The sequence below is a fragment of the Leopardus geoffroyi genome, chromosome A2 (genome assembly GCF_018350155.1).
Source record: "Leopardus geoffroyi isolate Oge1 chromosome A2, O.geoffroyi_Oge1_pat1.0, whole genome shotgun sequence".
NCBI lineage: Eukaryota > Metazoa > Chordata > Mammalia > Carnivora > Felidae > Leopardus > Leopardus geoffroyi.
In genome coordinates, this window is record NC_059331.1 from 154,177,909 (window position 1) to 154,198,324 (window position 20,416).

General features: G+C 44.7%; 1 protein-coding gene across 1 annotated transcript in view; it reads right to left on the bottom strand.

The window, feature by feature from the left end:
• KIAA1549 (KIAA1549 ortholog) overlaps nucleotides 1–20,416 on the bottom strand; it is a 154,989-nt gene that overhangs the window by 43,723 nt on the left and 90,850 nt on the right. Inside the window, exons 11-15 of the mRNA XM_045496408.1 lie at nucleotides 19,612–19,796; nucleotides 12,255–12,451; nucleotides 10,443–10,558; nucleotides 1,880–2,085; nucleotides 154–377 (exon numbers count right to left, since the gene is read on the bottom strand). Of these exons, the coding sequence (XP_045352364.1) occupies nucleotides 154–377; nucleotides 1,880–2,085; nucleotides 10,443–10,558; nucleotides 12,255–12,451; nucleotides 19,612–19,796 (928 nt within the window). The remainder of the gene's footprint in view (nucleotides 1–153; nucleotides 378–1,879; nucleotides 2,086–10,442; nucleotides 10,559–12,254; nucleotides 12,452–19,611; nucleotides 19,797–20,416) is intronic.

Consider the following 20,416-nt stretch of genomic DNA (forward strand, 5'->3'; position numbering starts at 1 on the left):
AATTCGGGGAGGCAGAATAAACCCAGGGCCGGGGTTCTGAGGCCCCTGGAGGAGCAGGCAGGAGCATGAGAAGAAGCCCAGCAGGAGCAAGGCCGACGGCGCCTCCACAGGCAACCCTTGGGGGGTGCCCCCGCCCCCTCTGCGGACACCCACCTCTTCCTGGGCTCTATGAACACTGAGGGCACGCTGGCCGTGGGGTCCAGGATCTTGTCGATCTGCATCTGCGCCCTGCGGTATACGCGGTGCCGCTCGCGCGTGTCGCCCGAGGACAGGTCGTCCACCACCGGGAACTCGTAGTGGCCACGGCGCTTGGCGCGGAGCCGGATCTTGTTCCGATGGTGCTCGATCTCGGACTTGTGCCGCAGGGCCGTCTGGATCTGCGTGGCCGAAGGGAGAGAAATGAGTCACATGGAATGTTCCTGAAGGTTCCTACCACCCACACGGAGACAGCATCTGGGGGAAGGCCTTTCTTTCCCCCAGACCCGTGTCCAGGCCCCAAAGGGACAGGCACTCCCACGCGGGGGCATACATACCTATGTATCAAGCACTACATTTTAAAAAGAGAGTTAAAAAAAAAAAAAAAAAAAAGATGTATGCTATCAAGTTGTGAGGCCACAGGCCTGGTGAGCACATTCCCTTCTTTCTTTCCACCAGATGGAAAATCCACTTAAAGGAGGATTTACCCGTAGCAGGTACAGAGGCGTGCAGACAGCTCTAGGTTAGGACTGGGGCTGAGCCAGGCCAGGATTCGGTGAGAAGAGACAACACACACCATCCTAAACCCGGGACACATGTTCTTGTCACATTCTTAGCAAGAAGCCAATGAGGGCTAGAGAGGGAAAACTCTAGGAACTCTTGATGGGACTTCGGTAAGATGATCTACTTCAAGGATCACCTTTAAAGTGGGCAGGGGGTTTCCACCACACCAATTGCTTATGACTTCATCCTGGCAGAACTCACAACAGTAGCAGGTATCTGTTAGAGGCAGGAAATGCACAGCATGAAGCTATGTGCAGCCCTAAATGGCTCAGGCCAGGTCAAACCTTTCAAGTTCAAGGTAACAGTGACTTGGCCTGGCCTTCTGCTTCCCCAAATCTTACCAACTCACTCTTCCAGGATTCACTGGCAGACGATTTTACCACGCCTTCCTAGATCCTTGGGATCAGAGCGGATCTATCTGGGATCACCCCCCAATTCAAAGGTTCATTAGGAAAACCGATAGGACTTAGCATTTAGTCCCATTTAATACAGCAAAAGGACGCAAATTAAAATAAGCACAGGGTATGTGGGGTGAAATCTGGAGGAAACAAAGCACAAGCTTCTAAGAGGCCTTTCCCAGGAGAGTCACACTAAATATGCTTAATTCCTCCAGCAATGAGTTGTGACAACACATGTGAAATGTTGTCCACCAAGGAAGCCCATCAGAGATGCAGTGCCCAGGATCGGTACTGGGGGCTGGTCCAACAGGCACCCTCTGCCTAGCGTGTACCAGAGTCCCAGAAGGAAAAGAGATGTTCAAATAAGTCATAACGTTTGCAAAAACGGTCTGGGCACAGTGAACCACTCTGTTCTGGGAATGGCAGGAGCCTTTCTCACACGTAAGTTCCTCAACATCAGCCAAGGGCCAAAACAGGACTCTTGAAGGATAGCAGTCTCATGTTTGCCACGTGAACTCTCTGCACAACGGCCAGTGTGCGAAACGGTGTCCTTGAATGGTATCTGATCTAAAAAAGTGGAGTATAAAACTTAAAATTAAGCATACTTCTTAGCAGCTCCGACCTTCAACACTGCAATTTTCACTTGTTGGTAAGCACTGACCAAATCAGAATGTGGGTTTTTTTTTTTTAATATAAATGTACTTTTCAATATGAGCAAATACCTCTTTGTTAATTTTGTTGGTTTCTGCCACCCGGTCGGCCAGTACGGTGTGCTGAACTGGAGGTCCTGGTATTGGCTGCATGGCGATCAGCTGTATCTTACTGGGAACCCGCCGGCTGGCCTCTGAGGACCGGGAGAGCCTGTCCACGTGCTCAAAGATGGAGGCTGACGAGTGCTGCTCGTTCCCTGAACTGGGAGGCGGCGGCCCTGGAGCAGAAGGAAAAGCAAAAGCATAAATAAAGCCATCCCAAAGAAACAGCAAATAATCAATCGTGACGCTGCATGGTGTCAAAACTTGCCATGTTTCGTCTAACGGCATCTCAAAGTCTTCAGGAAGGAAAGAGAAAGGACAGGAGCTGCTTAGTCAGTCACTAAGCAACTTGCACAACTTTTAGAGGAACATTGAAAGCAGCTCTGAACTTCCGCTATCAGTTGGAATGATAAAAATTTAGCCACCAGGGCAATTATACTGATAGAAAAACAAGAGAATAGGGAACAGTGGACATGCAGGTATGTGCTGGTTAACAGTGAATACCTCTGGAAAATTACAGAAAAGTTATGAAAGAAATTGAAGAAGACACACAAAAAATTGGAAAAACATTCCATGCTCCTGAACTGGAAGAACAAATATTGTCAAAATGTTGGTATTACCCAAAGCAATCTACATATTCAGTGCAATCCCTATCAAAATAACACCAGCATTCTTCACAGAGCTAGAACAAACAATCCTAAAATTTGTATGGAACCAGAAAAGACCCTGAAAAGCCAAAACAATCCTGCAAAAGAAAACCAAAGCTGGAGGAATCACAATCCTGGACTTCAAAATATATTACAAAGTTATAACCATCAAGACAGTATGGTACTGGCACAAGAAAAGACACTCAGCCCAGTGGAACAGAATAGAGAACCCAGAAATGGACACACAAACATATGGCCAACTAATCTTTGACAAAGCAATAAAGAATATCCAATGGGATAAAGACAGTCTCTTTAGCAAGTGGTGCTGGGAAAACTGGACAGTGACAACCAGAAGAATGAACCTGCACCACTTTCTTACACCATACACAAAAATAAAACTCAAAATGGATGAAAGACCTAAACATAAGAAAGGAAGCCATCAAAATCCTAGAGAAGAAAGCAGGCAAAATCTCTTTGACCTTGGCCGCAGCAACTTCTTACTCAACACTCCCTCCCTCAGAGGCAAGGGAAACAAAAGCAAAAATGAACTACTGGGACCTCATCAAAATAAAAAGCTTCTGCACTGCGAAGGAAACAATCAGCAAAACTAAAAGGCAACCGACAGAATGGGAGAAGATATTTGCAAATGACACATCAGATAAAGAGTCAGTTTCCAAAATCTATAAAGAACTTACCAAACTCAATACTCAAAAAACAAATAATCCAGTGAAGAAATGGGCAAAAGACATGAACAGACACCTCTCCAAAGATGACATCCAGATGGCCAACCGACACATGAAAAAATGCTCAACATCACTCATCATCAGGGAAATACAAGTCAGAACCACAATGAGATACCACCTCACACCTGTCAGAATGGCTAACATTAACAATTCAGTCAACAACAGACGTTGGCGAGGATGCGGAGAAAGAGGATCTCTTTTGCATTGTTGGTGGGAATGCAAGCTGGTGCAGCCACTCTAGAAAACAGTATGGAGGTTCCTCAAAATGTTAAAAATAGAACTACCCTACGACCCAGCAATTGCATTACTAGGTATTTATCCAAGGGATACAGGTATGCTGTTTCCAAGGGGCACAGGCATCCCAATGTTTATCGCAGCACTATCAACAACAGCCAAAGTATGGAAAGAGCCCAAATGTCCATCAACAGATGAATAGATAAAGAAGATGTGGTATACATACACAATGGAGTATTACTCGGCAACCAAAAAGAATGAAATCCTGTGGTGCCTGGGTGGCTCAATTGGTTAAGCTATCTGACTCTTGGTTTGGGCTCAGGTCATGATCTCAAGGTTTGTGAGTTCAAGCCCCACAATGGGCTCTGTGCTGACAGTGCAGAGCCTGCTTGGGATTCTCTCTTTCCCTCTCTCTCTGCACCCCCCGACTCACTCTCTCTGTCTCTCTCTCAAAAATAAATAAACAAAAGAAAAACATGAAATTCTGCCATTTGTAACTACGTGGATGAACTAGAGGGTATTATGCTAACCAAATTAGTCACAGAAAGACAAATATCATATGACTTCACTCATACGAGGAATTTAAGATACAAAACAAATGAACAAAAGGGAAGCAAAACTAATATAAGAACAGGGAGGGGGACAAAACATAAGAGATTCTTAAATATAGAGAACTGAAGGTTGCTGGAGGGATTGTGGGTGGAGGGATTGGCTAAATGGGTAAGGGGCATTAAGGAAGATACTTGTTGGGATGAGCACTGGCTTTTATACATACAGGATGAATCACTGGAATCTATTCCTGAAATCATTATTACGCTATATGCTAACTAACTTGGATATAAATTTTAAAAAATAAAAATAAAGGGGCGCCTGGGTGGCTCAGTCAGTTAAGTGTCCAACTTCGGCTCAGGTCATGATCTCATGGTTTGTGAGTTCGAGCCCCGCGTTGGGCTCTGTGCTGACAGCTCAGAGCCTGAGCCTGCTTCGGATTGTGTCTCGCTCTCTCTCTCTCTGCCCCTCCCCTGCTCATGCTCTGTCTCTATCTCAAAAATAAATAAAACAGTAAAAAAATTTTTTTAATAAAAATAAAAAAGAATTTTCATGGCAAAAGAAAAAAAATTAAAATAATGAACACATCTAGTCTTTCAGTTCTGACACACAAAGAAAACTAAGTTGAAGAGCCATAAAAAGAAAAAGCTGCTGCCAAGAGGGAATTTTTCCCACTTAAAAAAACAGCAGTGGTACCCTTAAAAAAGGGGGACACTGCATGGCATGCATATCTTACTACATTGAACTTTAAAAAATTTTTTTAACGTTTATTCATTTTTTTTGATAGAGCATGAGTGGGGGAGGGGCAGAGAGAGAGGGAGACACAGAATCCGAAGCAGGCTCCAGGCTCTGAACTGACAGCACAGAGCCCGACATGGGGCTCGAACTCAGGGACCATGAGATCATGACCTGAGCTGAAGTTGGGACACTCAACGGACTGAGCCACCCAGGTGCCCCAACATTGAACTTTTCAGAAAAGTAACCAGAACTTCAAAAGAGAGGGGTGCCCCGGTGGCTCAGTCAGTTAAGTGTCCAACTTAAGCTTGGTCATGGTCTCATGGTTCATGAGTTCGAGCCCCGTGTCCGGCTCTGTGCTGACAGCTCAGAGCCTGGAGCCTGGTTCGGATTGTGTGTCTTCCTCTCTCTCTGCCCCTCCCTCACTCACACTCTGTCTCTGTCTCTCAAAAATGAATAAGCGTTAAAAAAAATTAAAAAGAAAACAGAGACCGGACCTTAGTAGAATGGGTGATTTTCTCCAATTTCTTGCATTTTCTCTAGTGGGGATTTTCTCTAAAGCATATGACTTTGGTAGTAGATATAATCCCAATAAACTTTACTTTTCAAAAGGCAAAGAGAAAGAGAGAGATGCAGAAGGGATGAAGAGATGGGAAGAGCTTGATAGAGGTACTTAGATACACTCCCTCTGCTAAGCCACAGTTGTCCCCTGAATACTCTGGACAGTGCTTTACAATACACGACCAAGAGGTCACAAGAAGGAGCGAGAGCGTGTGGAATCTGTTTTAATGAACGCACATCAGTGGTGTGTACGTCTTTGTATTTCCTCTCAATTTGAATTATATCCCACACGATTAGAAATGATTTATAGAACTGTGAATGAATGACGCCTCTCTAGCAAGGGAGCATCGTTATCTGGATTCGGGCTATTCTCCGTCTTTCCTTCCCTGCCCTGGGCCCAGAGGGAGCCTATTTGTGCAACACAAGCACAGCCGGTACCACCATTCATCCTGTGGCAGCTACTCAAATTGCAGGCACAAAGCCTAAAAGGGGGTAATTAGCTTCGCCAGACAGGCTAGCCTTGCTAACCCAAACTTTGACAGTAACAGCAAATGTCACAAAGGGGAACCCTTTAAGCTACCGACACTTAAAGATGAGACGCTTTCCTCCAGAAGGGTTAACAGACCGGGGCACACAGATGACAAAGGAAGATCACCATTCCCCAACTTCCACGCTGTCTTCCTGCCTGGGTACCTCCGAGCTGCAAGCCTATGCCTAGCTCCTGTCGGTGCCCTGTTCCAGTCCCCAGCTGTGGTCACGGTTTGGCACAATTCACCAACTGCAACCAGACAATATATGTATGTGTATATATCTGTAACGGGGATATACTTTTTTAAGTGTATTTATTTGGGGGAGGGTTAGAGAGAGAGAGAGGGAAAGAGAGAGAACCCCAAGGAGGCTCCAAACCATCAGTGTTGAGCTCGATGTGGGGCTCAGACTCATGAACTGTGACATCATGACCTGAACCGAAGTTGGATGTTTAACCAACTGAGCCACCCGGGCGCCCCATAACTTGGTTATTTTTATGTTTGCTATATATTATACAAATAAAAACTACATGGACAATAATGACCAATGGAAGGTACAACTGGATACACAGAGATTAATCTGCATGAATATGCCTTAAGGTAATAGGAGACTTTGGATTAAAACCCATTTATATTCAAATAGAAAACCAAAAAAAACTGTAATGATACAAATTAGAGTATAGGAAGATGTAGACAAAGCAGAATGACAGGGGAAAGAACTATATGAAGTACTGAAATGGTGAAGCTATAAAACATTTTTAAAGAATATTAATTTCATTATCTGCAGGTGAATACAAAGTACACTATCGCTAAGGCCCGTGGCCCCCATTAGTATCCTGGGAGGCAGGGATCACATTTCTCTCTTCCTCTTCCTCCCATTCTAGCACCTCACCCACCACAGGCACTAAGCACAGATATGCTGAATGCAGGACTAACCAACCAGTCACTTCACCTAAGTTTATAAAATTTTACCCCAGAAAGGCATCTGGGAATCTGCTTCAATGAAAAGAATTCTAATCTGTGAATTTAGTCATTCTATGAATGAGTGCTCCACAATTCCTTGACAAACTTTGATGTGATAGGCAGTCAAAACAGTTGCCCTGCAATCTCCCCCAAATTATTCATTTGCTTTGCAAACTCCGTAGCAACGCCAAAGGAGGTATCGGCTTAGCTCCAACTGAAACTTCTAGAAGTCCATTCTACAATTCAGAACTTGTGGAATTCTCATGAATGAAGTGCCAACTACTTAAAAATCACATCTTTGGGGCGCCTGGGTGGCTCAGTCGGTTGAGCGTCCGACTTCAGCTCAGGTCATGATCTCGCAGTCTGTGAGTTCGAACCCCGCATCAGGCTCTGTGCTGACAGCTCAGAGCCTGGAGCCTGTTTCAGATTCTGTGTCTCCCTCTCTCTCCGCCCCTCCCTGACTCATGCTCTCTCTCTGTCTCAGAAATAAACATTAAAAAAAAATTTTTTTTTTTAAATCACATCCTTGCACGCACACGTTTCGCAGTCCTTACCTACTCAGTGGATTCCCGATGACAGAGGAGGAAGGACACAACATTAGGCAAGAACACCACAATGGTGGCACAGTACCAGGCTGAATGCCATTGCCTTCACATGAGGAAGGTGCATTGTCTCCCTAGCTCATCTCTCTCTTCACAGCTCTGCTAAAGGGAACCCGTGGTAACAATGTGACTTACTCTAAAACCACAGTAACTGTGAACACAATGACATCTAAGTAACCTCCTAAGGGTCCACAGATGGTCATATATATGCATCATGGTCTACCAACCTTCCAAAAATAGTCAGCTGGGCAGGGTATAAAGCACAACCTCTAACAGACCAAAATCAACGATGCTCTTTTCTCAGCCACCATTGCAATGTGGGTCAGATGACTTGTGACATCCATCGCAAGTCTTGCCAACGAGTCAGAAAGGACCCAGAGGCCAGGGCACCTGCTGTGTTGAGACAGAACACTGGTCCCAGGGCAACATGGAGGAGGGACCCAAGTGGTTCTCAGGCAACTATGACTTGTCACAAAAGAAGGACTTTTACATGAATCACAAAATAATTCAAAAGCTGTGATTAAAAACTCACAATCCTTGGGAATGCTAACTGGTGCAGCCACTCTGGAAAACAGTATGGAGGGTCCTCAAAAAAACTAAAATAGAACTACCCTACAACCCAGCAATTGCACTAATAGTTATTTATCCAAGGGACACAGGTATGCTGCTTCCAAGGGGCACACGCACCCCCATGTTTATAGCAGCACTATCAACAAAAGCCAAAGTATGGAAAGAGCCCAAACGTCCATCGATGGATGAATGGATAAAGATGTGGTGTGTGTGTATATATGTGTGTGTGTGTGTATACATATATACACACACACACACATATATACACACACACATATATACACACACATACACAATGGAGTATTACTCGGCAATCAAAAAGAATGAAATCTTGCCATTTGCCACAACGTGGATGGAACTAGAGTGTATTATGATAAGCGAAATTAGAGGAAGACAGATATCACATGGCTTCACTCATATGAGGAATTTAAGATACAAAACTGACGAACATAAGGGAAGGGAAGCGAAAAGAATATAAAAACAGGGAGGGGGACAAAACATAAGAGACTCTTAAATACAGAGAACAGGGGCGCCTGGGTGGCTCAGTGGGTTGAGCGTCCGACTTCGGCTCAGGTCATGATCTCCCGGTTCATAGGCTCAAGCCCCACGTCGGGCTCTGTGCTGACGGCTCATGAGCCTGGAACCTGCTTCCGATTCCGTGTCTCCCCCTCTCTCTGCCCTTCCGCTGTTCACGCTCTGTCTGTCAATCTCTCTCCCTCCCTCTCTCAAAAATAAAATAAACATTAAAAAAAAAGGTTTAAAAAAATAAATAAATAAATAAATAATTTTTTTTTAAAACTCCCAATCTTTTCTATAGGGTATTTAAGTTCTATGCAAGCAAAAAAAATACCTTCATGGTAGCTTTAAAGAAGTAAACAAGATCTTTCAAGCGAAGTGATATTTGTAGTGAGAAAATCATCTTTCTAAAATATGAAAATAATGTACAGATTGTGGCGTCACTTCAAATCATAATGGTGACATCTTAGCTTCCAGAACTCACAACATCTAGTGTACTTGCCTCCTTCCGCGGACAACTCAGTCCCACACCTGACATGCATACTAGTTGGATTTTGAGTATGTGTTGATAGTGATATTTGATTTTTGCTAGCCACACAGAAGATACTGGTTTTAATACTGTCAGTAAGGAGTTAAATGCAGGAACTAAAAGCAAGATTTTCTCAGATAAGCAATGAACAGAAACTGAGAAACTCCAGAACTGATTCTTTTTTTTTTCTTTTTCCCTCTCAAATATTTCCTTCCCAGAATCAAAATTAGATTTTAGTTCTGTCTGTCTGAAACAGAGCACCTGTTACCATGGTGCTTAAATAAGTTTTACAATTCTGTGAAACTGGATCCAAAGAAAAAACTCTTCCTTTATTCTAAGGGAGTTTTCTTTAACATCAAAAAAGAGCTAGAAGGAATCTCAAAAATGAGCTAGTTTAGTCCTACAGAAGCCCCAAAGGCTACGGGACTTGCAAGGTCACCAGCATGGCAATGATGGATCAGCTTGATCTAGCTTCCATCTAGAATCTGTTCATTTATAGAATATGGTTCACTTGGTACTGCATTTTGAAACAAAGAAATTTATGACAGCAAATGTTGAAGTATAAAAATTACTATTAAAAACAGTATCCTGGGGCATCCCAATTTTCTTTGCATTACTGAAACGGCCCTGAAATATAAATAAAACTCCAGCAAATACAACAGCTGTACTAGCACATTTACTTAACAGAATCTCTTAAACTAAAGCCAAGCTACCTTGCCATCACACCAAGAAATGCTTCTAAGTCTAGTTAGACCTGTGGGCTTAGTTTTGTCACGGAGCAAGAGCTCCACGTTCATGTCTTTGGGACGGACACGAAGTTCGTTTCATACCTGGCCTAAAAAACCACAGACTACAGATTCAAATACGCTACGCCACCCGACTGCACCAAATGACCTATAGGAAGAATGATCTAGGAACAGAACCAAATATAATGCATTTGGACCCATGATACATAAACGACTTTCTGGCAGTGGCAGCTGGGAAATACTGGAATTGGATCCTAAGAAGGTCACTAAATCCTGGAGGTAGTGTTTGCGAGTCTGGTTGTAGTTTGATTTCCTCCTTGTTCTTGGGGGAGGCAAACCATTAGGACTCTCCACTAGAATGGAACATGGCTATGAACTTCCAAACGTATTTGAGTGAATCCCTAACCTCTAGCACAGTCCCCCGCCTCAATCCAGACACCAGAACCACATCAGACAGTGACGGTCGATGCTGAGAAACTCACCATATGGATAACAAATATTCCACTGCAGATTTTTTTGTTAAATGTTTAGCATGTGAAATACCGTAAAACCTTATCCTACTGGAATCTCCATTACTACAGTTAACGTGGAGAACGGGAAGAATCACTGACCGCTCTGTGGGGCTCTGTGGGGCTGGCCATCGTTCGCCGTTCCTGGTGTCTTGTCTCCTGCATCCCTCTCACTGGACTCCTCACTTACGGTAGAGTCAGCATCTGATGGAGAAACTCTACAGACACAAAACAAACACAAGCATTAGGAAAAAGAAAGAAAGGGAGGGGAGGGGAGGGGAGGGGAAGGTCACATTAACTTAGGTGTGGAAGGCAGCCTTCGAGGCAAAACAGACAGAAATGAGACCGTCCAAAAAATCATCTACAAGGCACACACACTCACAACACACAGACAGTATAACGGGGCTTATATGGTTCAGCAGGCTGTGTTTCAGCAAATACCAGGAAACTAAGTGCCACACTGGAGGATGGTCCCTCGGCTACCAGGGCCCTGGCCTGGCAGTCTGGGTCCAGCAGAGACTGTATCAGAAGATCTGGGGTTAAGGCCCAGTTCCAGGTCAACTGAGACTACAGAATTCCTAGGAACCCAGGGTGGTCCTGAAGACACCCCAAAGAACCCCACAGCTTCGGCAGAAGCCAACACTTACAACACAAAAGCGACAATCACTCCTGAGATTTGATTCTACATATAAAGAGCAAGGATGTCAGAGAACCCAGGCTGCACCAGGCTAATGAAAATCCTTAACCAGTTAGTAGCCCTTCTCTGTGTGTCCCTAAGGGATGCTAAAATACTACCTTAACCGCAGACCACTGAAATGTTGTGACTAATGTCTAGAATGGGACTACCAGGGGAGGGGGGAAAAAAAACTTGGCAAAATTATACTAACGTTTTTGACGATCTTTAATGATTTGATTTATTCTTAGCCTGCAAGATAATTAAGCAAGTAACATCTCTCTACATAATTCGCTTTCTTTTGTAAAGATCACGTTGTAACATCCATTAAATTCTTAAAACTAGGCCAGAACCCCCGGGGTAGGTTTTCTGATAAGTCAGAAATTGTGACATCGTTTCAAGTGTTGGTATGATCACACATTTTTCTCCCCCTCTTAGCAGGAGATCAAGATTTGGAGTTCAAAGCTTCAAGGAGGGCTGATAATTTGAAGCTTCCATACCGTGGCGTGACCAGGCTGAGTTCTACAGTCAACTGCATAAAACCTGATCCTGATCTTTGACCAAGCTCCAGCCCTTCTCACAGGATCAGAGGGTGCAAAGGGGGACTTCCAGGCGGCATGTTAACAGGCAGTCCTCCGTGCGCTTTGCTTTGATAGGAAGAATGGAAATACACTGGGAATGGGGAGCTGGGCAGGGGGGAGGTGGTGCGGAGCCCATGGAAACACGCTAACGAGAGAGACAACAGAGACGGCTGGCGAAAAGACAGGCGAAGAAAGGAGGATGTGATGAAAGTCACCTGCAGACAAAGCTACCAAGTCATAGCCAGCCTCTGGCATAATGTCAAGGGCAAAAGTAATATGGACTGAGTGTGTATTATGTGTCAGGCATGTTTTATCTATGACTTCTGATATCATGTCCTGAGGGCCTAGAATGACCCACCCCAGAATACACACACTTGAGCTAGTCAATACCTCACCAAGTCTCAGGGGGACCACCAAACCACAAGAGGCAGTGATTTATAATGCTAAATACTTGAGAAAAGCGCCTGGCCTCCTATGGCAGTCCACCGGAGTGGATCAAGAGCCCTTGGGTTCGTTAACTTTGGGCAAGCTGGCGCCAGTCTCCTGGGGTTCCAGACCCAGGGAATACTCACCATCAGCTCTTTTGACACTGGAAACTGACAAACTGAAAACGGAAACATGCTCTGAGATAGAGAACAATACAGAAAGCCCAATAAGAACCTTCCTCGGTGACGGACGTTCTTGGAAGGGATCTTTGCCTTGGGGCTGGGCACATCTCCGTTTTCAGAGGGTGTGGTGTGATCCTTGACAGGTCCCGGCAGTGGTGCTGGCTCATGAATAATCAGTATGTCGTCTTTATTGTGCTGACCCAGATGCTGCTTCGCAAAATCAAAGCCCTTCACGCTAGGGATCTGCAACTAAAACACACAGACACACCCAAGCGAGAGAGTCAATCTGAAGTCCGGGGACTGTAAAAGGGGATTGTGAGGGCCGGCAAGATTGTGAGTGCCAACTTCCGACCCGAGATCGTGCTTGCCACCCCACCAATCTAACTGAACAAGCATCTCTAAAACATCAACAGTGTGCACAGGGCTGTTTATACCTAGAGTTGGCAGAAAAGGCAGATACTTGCGAAAGATGAAAGAAGATTATGGGACCAAATATCTAGACCATAATACAAAAGACACTGCAAGACAATACCTGGCCACCATCACAGTAGCATGATCATGTGCTATGCAGTGGATTAGATGGAGACAGTGGCACGATATATTGGGCGAGATATATATATATCTATATATAGTGGGCGAGATATTCTTTATCGAGAAATGGAGACTGAGGCCGGGATTCGCAGGACAGGAAGAACTTGGAAATAAATGCAAAAGGGCAGCTACACAGAGAATGTCCTAAGACTGTGTCAGGGGCCAGAGAACACCTGAAAGCTGGGAAGAGAGCACATCAGCTGCCCTAGAAGGGTCAGAATGTGGGGAGAGAGAGAAGGCTGCCCAACACCAAGTGGCAGTTTCTAGAGCAGAAAACCACTAAGCATTTCTAAAGAGGCAGATTTCCAAAATCCAAGCAGACAGGACACAAAGAGACCAATTGGGAAGTAATGAACAATTCTAAAGACGAGGCAGAAGGATCTGGAAGCCAAATATAGACGCAAGAGGCAAAGGAGGGAGAGCAGCCAGTGATAACTTGAATGACTTATAGGCAGGCATCCTGAACAGTGGAAGGCACATTCGTCACGAAAGAATGCTAACCTGAGGAGATAAAAAGACAAGTTTCACTTCAGACACGCTTCAGATTGAGATAGCAGGAAACGCTCCAAAGGAGAAGAGCTTGGTGTCACTGGACATGGAGGATGACAGCTTGGGGGAGATTTCAGGCTGGAGATAGGACTTGGAGAGCATCTGTACAGAAGATGACGTGAAGGGGTCCTGAGATATTTTTAAAGATGGAAACAGAGTCTGTGGACAAAATGTTGGGTAACATCTAATAGTTTGGGGCTCAGAGGAAGAGGCGAGGGAAATAAATAGGTGACTTTCAAAGAAATAAAAGAATTTGTGAAGTCTAATGTAATAGAAGGCAAGGGGATAGAGAAGTTCTAGAAAGGAGTGGCCGAAAGAAGTAATGCGGGCACAAAGAGAAAGGAGAAAGAGGTCTTTGAAAAAGCCCAGCTCTCACACTGGTGGATGTGGAAGTCCTACCTTAGGTACGTGGTGGCAACACCAAACCCACAGCCAACGCCCCGTGGACCTGCCATGACGGAGTCCACGCCTCAGCTCCCAGGGCTGTGCTAACACAGGGAAAGCGCTCAAAAGTATATAGAAATGTGGGCAATAAAGGTGAGGCATCCTTTGTGGTGACACTAAAAGTGTCGGGGGTCGGGGGGAGGCATTATGTGTCATTAATTGGAACTTGAAGACTATAGGAAACTAAACTGCATTTCAATAATTGCCCCACGGGTCTCCTTGGCAGGAAAGCCACATGCACACCAAAGCCCTTGGCGAGGCTGTATTCCACACTTTATAGAGAGTCCATCGGTCAAAGACAAAGGCCAAAACAACCGAAGGAGTTATTTTAGACAATGGGCTATGTGTAGAAGCAAAATGTTTTGTCCTATTTGTGCTAACTTCATGCCAAACGAGTGACAACACCAAAGGCTTAGATCTGTGATCTCGAAGGTCTTTTTAGCACTAAAAGTCTACAATCTGTGAATAGAAAGGAAGTAGTCGGTAATAATGACTTATTCCAGCAGAGGGGGACAAAACTTACTCTAAATGTAGTTTACAAAGCTGTTGCTTGGAAACAAGAGGCAAAGACCCAGTGAGGCTCTGTTTTCTAAATTAATGATCCCGTGTGACCAGAGCAGACTACTCCACCACTTCGTGAGTGTGCCTGTGGTCTGGGCATCAGGCTGGTTCCTCTTTCCTACCTCCTGTAGTAAGAGTCCTTCCCTTGCTTTTTACCCCTGCCGCGCCTCCTGTTAATTCCATAAACAAACTGCCTCTAAATGGAAGAATCACGGATATAATCAATAGTCACTGAGTCAACCCCATCAACACCATTTAGTAAATCTTGGTAAAATCTTCTTTAGTGCACTTCCCAGTAAGAAAGTAAATGCCTCTAATGACCAGGAAACAATCACTTTTGCAAGGCAGACGGTCAGCTTTAGAAAAACTGAAGGAGGAGCCACAGACTGCCTCCTCCAAGTAAAGGTCTCCAAAGTGAATAAAGGAAAAAATACAAACCGCACTGCCTCTGTGGTCCAGTCTGTGTACCCCAAGTCTAGGGATTAATACTGGTCACCTACCCTGACAAACTCTCAGAGTTCGTGCAAGAAACAAACACATGTATATGTCGAAATGCTTCATAAATGTCTAAGTACCATCCAGGTGCAATTGACAACATCGCTGTTGCTATTGGCTGATGAAATGTCAAGCAGTTAACAGAAATTGCTAAGTGTTCTCAGGCGTCAGATAAAAGCTATAAAGTTAGATACAAAATTTTCTAATTCAGCACCCAGATATGACAGGGCAGACCCTCCATAAATATCTGATAACTAAATGAATTTTAAAAAGTCATTTGGAGCTCCAAACTTACTGGATCTTGTGGGGAACCAAGGAAAGGCCCTGCCGGCTCACTGTTGATTCCCACCAACATCTTCGAATATGTCCATTAGATCTTGTACTACTTACAGGCAGGGTGAGTCACCACCTTCAACAATAGAAATTTGGCAACTAACCTGTGCTTCTGCACAAAACAAAAGCTACCTTAGAACACACAAAAGGAAGAAATTAGAGGAAACCTTGCCCACTTATGCAATTAGCTCCTTTTGTTTTATCCCTACTTTCCAGAATGCTTTTTTCTAGTTTTTCCATTTCTTAAAAACAAACAAACAAACAAAAAAATCTAGAGTTAAGTCTGGCTGTATTGTGTCTCTGGCTTCCCCATGCAGAATAAGCTTCAATCAGTATTTTATAAAAGAAGAGCCACAATTAATTAGGGCCTTCAATATTTCTCTAAGGACCCATTATTTCTGAGGAAAGATGGCTCTCTTTTGTTCCATCCCTCTTTAATATGTCACAGAGGGGGCAGTCCCCATTGTCCGTGCCCCACTGGAATATGTCGCCAACGAGTCAGAGAGGGCTGGTAAAGCAGGTCAGCCAAAGAATAGGAGAGATGCCTGATGAATTTTAAAATGCATGAGCCATAAATATAATACGACCTGGGTGGAACAAGACGGAGCGAATCCACAGCTCTCCGGTTAGCCTGAACCCCTGGGAAGGAGCAGTTAAGATGACAATAGAAACCACAGAGCAAACCCCAAACGTGCCTGAATAAAAATTTGCAGTCTCGCAGACCGCAGCACTGTCCATGCATTTCTTATTTGGTGGATGTGATCTGTGAAAAGTCACCACGATCGCCATGCTGATTCCATTCAGAAGGCGAGAACAAGGAGACGTTACTACCGTCTGTCCCTGCTGCAGCCCTGGGACCTCTGGTCACCCTGCAGTCTTGGAGGTAGCAGCCAAGTGACAGCGGGGGAACTGAACTCCCCACAAACTAGGTGCTACGGGGTCCTTGCAGAGAATCAAAGAGCAACCACAGGGGATGAGAGGAATTTGGCTGAGATGAAAGAAATGCCCATGAAGCTTCTCTCTTCCATCAGCTGTCCACACAGCCTTCCACAGTGGTCGTTCCCGGCATGAATATGTTCAAGCTGCTCTCCCTGCTGAAAATCCATCACTGGCTCCTCACTACCTACAGCACCACTGCCAACCCCTGATCTGTCCTACAACCCCTCCCAGCCTGGCTCTTGCCTACCGTCCCCTCAGTTTTTCCTGTACCCTTCCATAAACCTTTTCTCCATCGTTCCTGACAGATGGACCATTCCCTCCACCTGAGCCCACTTCATCTGGTTCATCTCTTCAACCTCTGAGCTTCAGCCCCAGCATCACCCCTTCCCAGAGGGCAGAGGCAGCCCACTGCCCAATGGGGTAGCTGCCCCTCCTCCCTGCTTCCGTGGCAGCCTGGACAGACTTAGGCTGCAGTGTGTCAGTGTCTGGGTCACTTGTCCTCTCTTACTAAAGGCCTCGAAGGCAGGGATTGCATGTCATCTGGGCTTGTGACCCAGCCTGGCCCTGCTTGGCTCAGAGCAAAGGCTGGGTGTTGGGTGAACGGATAAGCAGTGACTGAAGCAGCTCCCTCTGGCTGCCCACAGTGCCCACAGGTCAGGAACCATGGTCCCACGCCAACAACAGAGTATGGACTACCCCATCAGAAGGAACAAGCTTCCGTGGGATCAGCAGCATCTAGCCAATGCCATCCATGTCTTTAAATAGAGCCTCAAACAGGGCGAGGTGGGTCCAAGCTGCAGTTTTTCTGATACCAGTAAAAAGTGATGGCTTTGGGCTACAGATTAAAGAGACTACAGATAAAAAAAAGATGCGTTAGGTTTGTTTTTTTTAATTAGTGGAAATAAAAAAGGACCCTGTCTCCAAATGTGACAGAATGGTCTCTCCCTCTTATCATATGTCAAAACGAATCCACTCCCAATCTGAAGAGGTTTCCTGCTCATTACAAGGGGTAGTGGGTGTGGACTCTTGGTCAGCCCATTTATTGTTTCCAGATGTTTGTAGCTCTGAGATTTGCTCGGGGGATCTAGGGGAGTAGCAGTGCAGCAACATCGGGGGGGGGGGGGGGTCAGGGTGAGCACAAGGAGAAAGAACTCTTGAAGTCACAGGGGAAGCTGGCATCTTTTCAAACTGCCCCAAGGGATGGGCTAGAGGCCCCTCACTACTGCCACGTAAATCTTAGAAGAAACAGTTGTAAAGTAGAGATATTTGTTTCTAAACTAAACACAGATCATCTTTTTCCTATCATAAACACGAGACAAGAACTATATAGCGGTTTCCTATGCCAGCAACACAAAGACCACGCTTCTGAAATGTCACGGGGCTTTGGCCCCCCTTCCAGTGTCAGAAGACACTTACTCCCTCAGGGGCCCCCTCCACGCAGGAGACCTTCCTACAAACATGCCATAAAGGGCAACTCCGAGGGCTGGAGGTTCTATTTGAAACTCTGTCCATTTGATTTATAGCAACATCTGGGGCACAAAAATATTTCGGAAGTAAAAGTAGGAGAAGGAGAAAACTTGGGGAATATCCTGTTTTAACTCAAGGGATGTTGTCCTCTGACAGTTGAATGAAGGAACAGATGACAGATGGGCTTCCATGGGGAGTGTTTATGTTGGGCAACACGGAACATGAAAGACCTGACGACATAACCATCTACACTAGGTAAATCTCTCTGTAACATTACTCTTTCACCGGAACAAAAACATTTCCAAACCTACTGTTGATCTTAGCACAATGAAATTCACACAATGAATGATTCAGCACATCAAGCATTTTTTCCAGGTTTTTTCCACGCCACTACCTCACCTAACAACAAAACAACCTTAGCACACTATGTAAATAATAAATGAAGACAGGTAATAAGTAGAACCTTAGTGTATAAAATGCTTCCAATATATTTGTGCGCCTGGGTGGCTCAGTCGGTTAAGCGTCCGACTTCAGCTCAGGTCATGATCTCGCGGTCCATGGGTTCGAGCCCCACGTCGGGCTCTGTGCTGACAGCTCAGAGCCTGGAGCCTGTTTCAGATTCTGTGTCTCCCTCTTTCTCTGACCCTACCCTGTTCATGCTCTCTCTCTGTCTCAAAAATAAATGTTAAAAAAAAAAAAATTTAAAACGCTTCCAATACATTTGATAATCATAAGCTTCTAACTTAGTCACGGCTTTGCATTTTAGTTAATTCATAAGAAAAAAATACTTATTTTTTTTCTTTCAGCACGTATAGGTTTGTAATGGGCAGCGTTTCTTACAGCCAAACAGAATAAATTTCAAAGGCTAACAGGCAGCCCTTTATTTCTTGTTCTGCCTCTTGCTTGCTTTTTTAAATCAAACTTCTAGAGTCAAATGAGCCCTCTAAATGTGTGAGACCCACAGAGGGTGTACATTCATAAACACAGTAGATGGACTACCATTTTCCATTCCCTTGGCAATGGCTAATTGGCACGGTGGGCTAGACGTGTGCAGCTACTGACTTCTTCTTGGGTACTTGGCATGTTTTTGCTCAGAAAAGATCAACCAAAACTAGACACTTACTAAGAGTCAATATCTTTGCTCTGAAACTGCTATGTGACAAACATTGCAGGAACCACTCAAACATAAATGTGAGAACTGCTATTATTATAAAAACTAAATTGAGTGCTTTGGAATGACATGAAAAAGATGTTTTAAAAACACGGCTGTCAAATTAGGGGTAGGTGAATTAACTCTAAAAGATGGCAGACTTGGAGTGGGTATTGAAAAAAAATAATCTAGAGAATTCTGCACTCAGGTTGCTTGCTCTTCTCTAAAGAAACCCAAGCTGGAAACAGCAGCTGATGCATTAGAGGTGTTATTTCTTACAAGAAAAACCACACAGAATCTTCTCAGTAAACCAACAATCCCAAAAATAAAATATAAAACAAAAAAAGATTCAGAGTATATCAAAAGATTGGCAAATAAGAACCCACTTGTATATTTAAAATGTTTAAGGCATGCAGTATCCTTTTTTAATGATTACATGATCTTAATCAAGGTGGATAGTGGACTTCCAATATGGTGCACGGAAAATAAACCAACTGTCTAGTGAGGCCGTGTATGAACGAAATTGAGATACAGATCTGAGAAAACCTCCCTTAGCTCCTGTTCTCTGAAGCTATCCAGGGTTAAAATAGATCAGAATTCATACAAAAATGGATGTGATCATCTCATAAATAAAATCACACAACCTGGGAGCTTATAACATTCCTAAGCCTTGATACAGCTTAATCTTCTTGGCACATATTTAATTCTAAGACGAAACAGGGTTCCAGTAAGCAAATATGAGGCAAAGGGATACCACCGTTAAAGCCATAAAATGTCCCTACTAGCTCCCTCTCCTGTCTTTCAGTATCAAGAACCTGAACTCAGCCTACCCCAGCCTGTAAGACGGCCTATGTGAACACGGGGCAGTTACGCCCCTTACCTTCTGACGCTGCTGGATGTTGGCCACCGTGTCAGGCTGGAAGTCCAACTTGTCCGTGCGGCAGAGTTTCCAGTAGAGGATGATGACGATCACCGTCACCACGAGCACTGGAATGACCACACCGACAATGACCCAGAGGTTGCTGCTCTGGGACTCTGGGGACGGCCGCTTCACTCTGTCCAAGGCTGCAGACAAAGAAGACAGGTCATTTGCTAATTCTTCTGCACTCGTTTACTGGACAGCCCTTCTGCGAGGAACACGAAGAACACGCCTTCTTCTGTGAGAAACCTGGAGAGTCCTTGTCGTTTCAGGTCAAAACAAGTAGTTGGAGGCTGTGATCTCCTGATGGCTAGAAACATGACTCAGTAAACAAACACAACACAGACTGTTACGTCCTCAATGCATTAGTGACCACGGTGACATAGGTGACGTGTCTAAAGGTACATGGCTCATCTGATGGCAGAGCTAGGTTAATTCCAGGTCTCCTGACTTCCAGTGTGTTCCACCAGCTCCATTGTAACCTCACTTCAGGAACGCTTCCATACTAAAAGCCAGAAACCCCAACAAGTAATCTGTGAGCATCGCCTTAATTTCCTCACCTGCTTCTCCCTCTAAACCCCTAAAGCAAGATTTGAGGTACCAGATGTCAATTTTTAAATTATGTGAAATCCCACTTACTGATTCCAAATCTGCCACTCCCCACCCTCCTGACCACCCCAACCACTGCCAAGCCTCGCATCTGACGTGATCTTGGAGGAATAGGCTTCAACCCCTCTGCCTTCAATTCCTTCACCAGCTCCTTTCC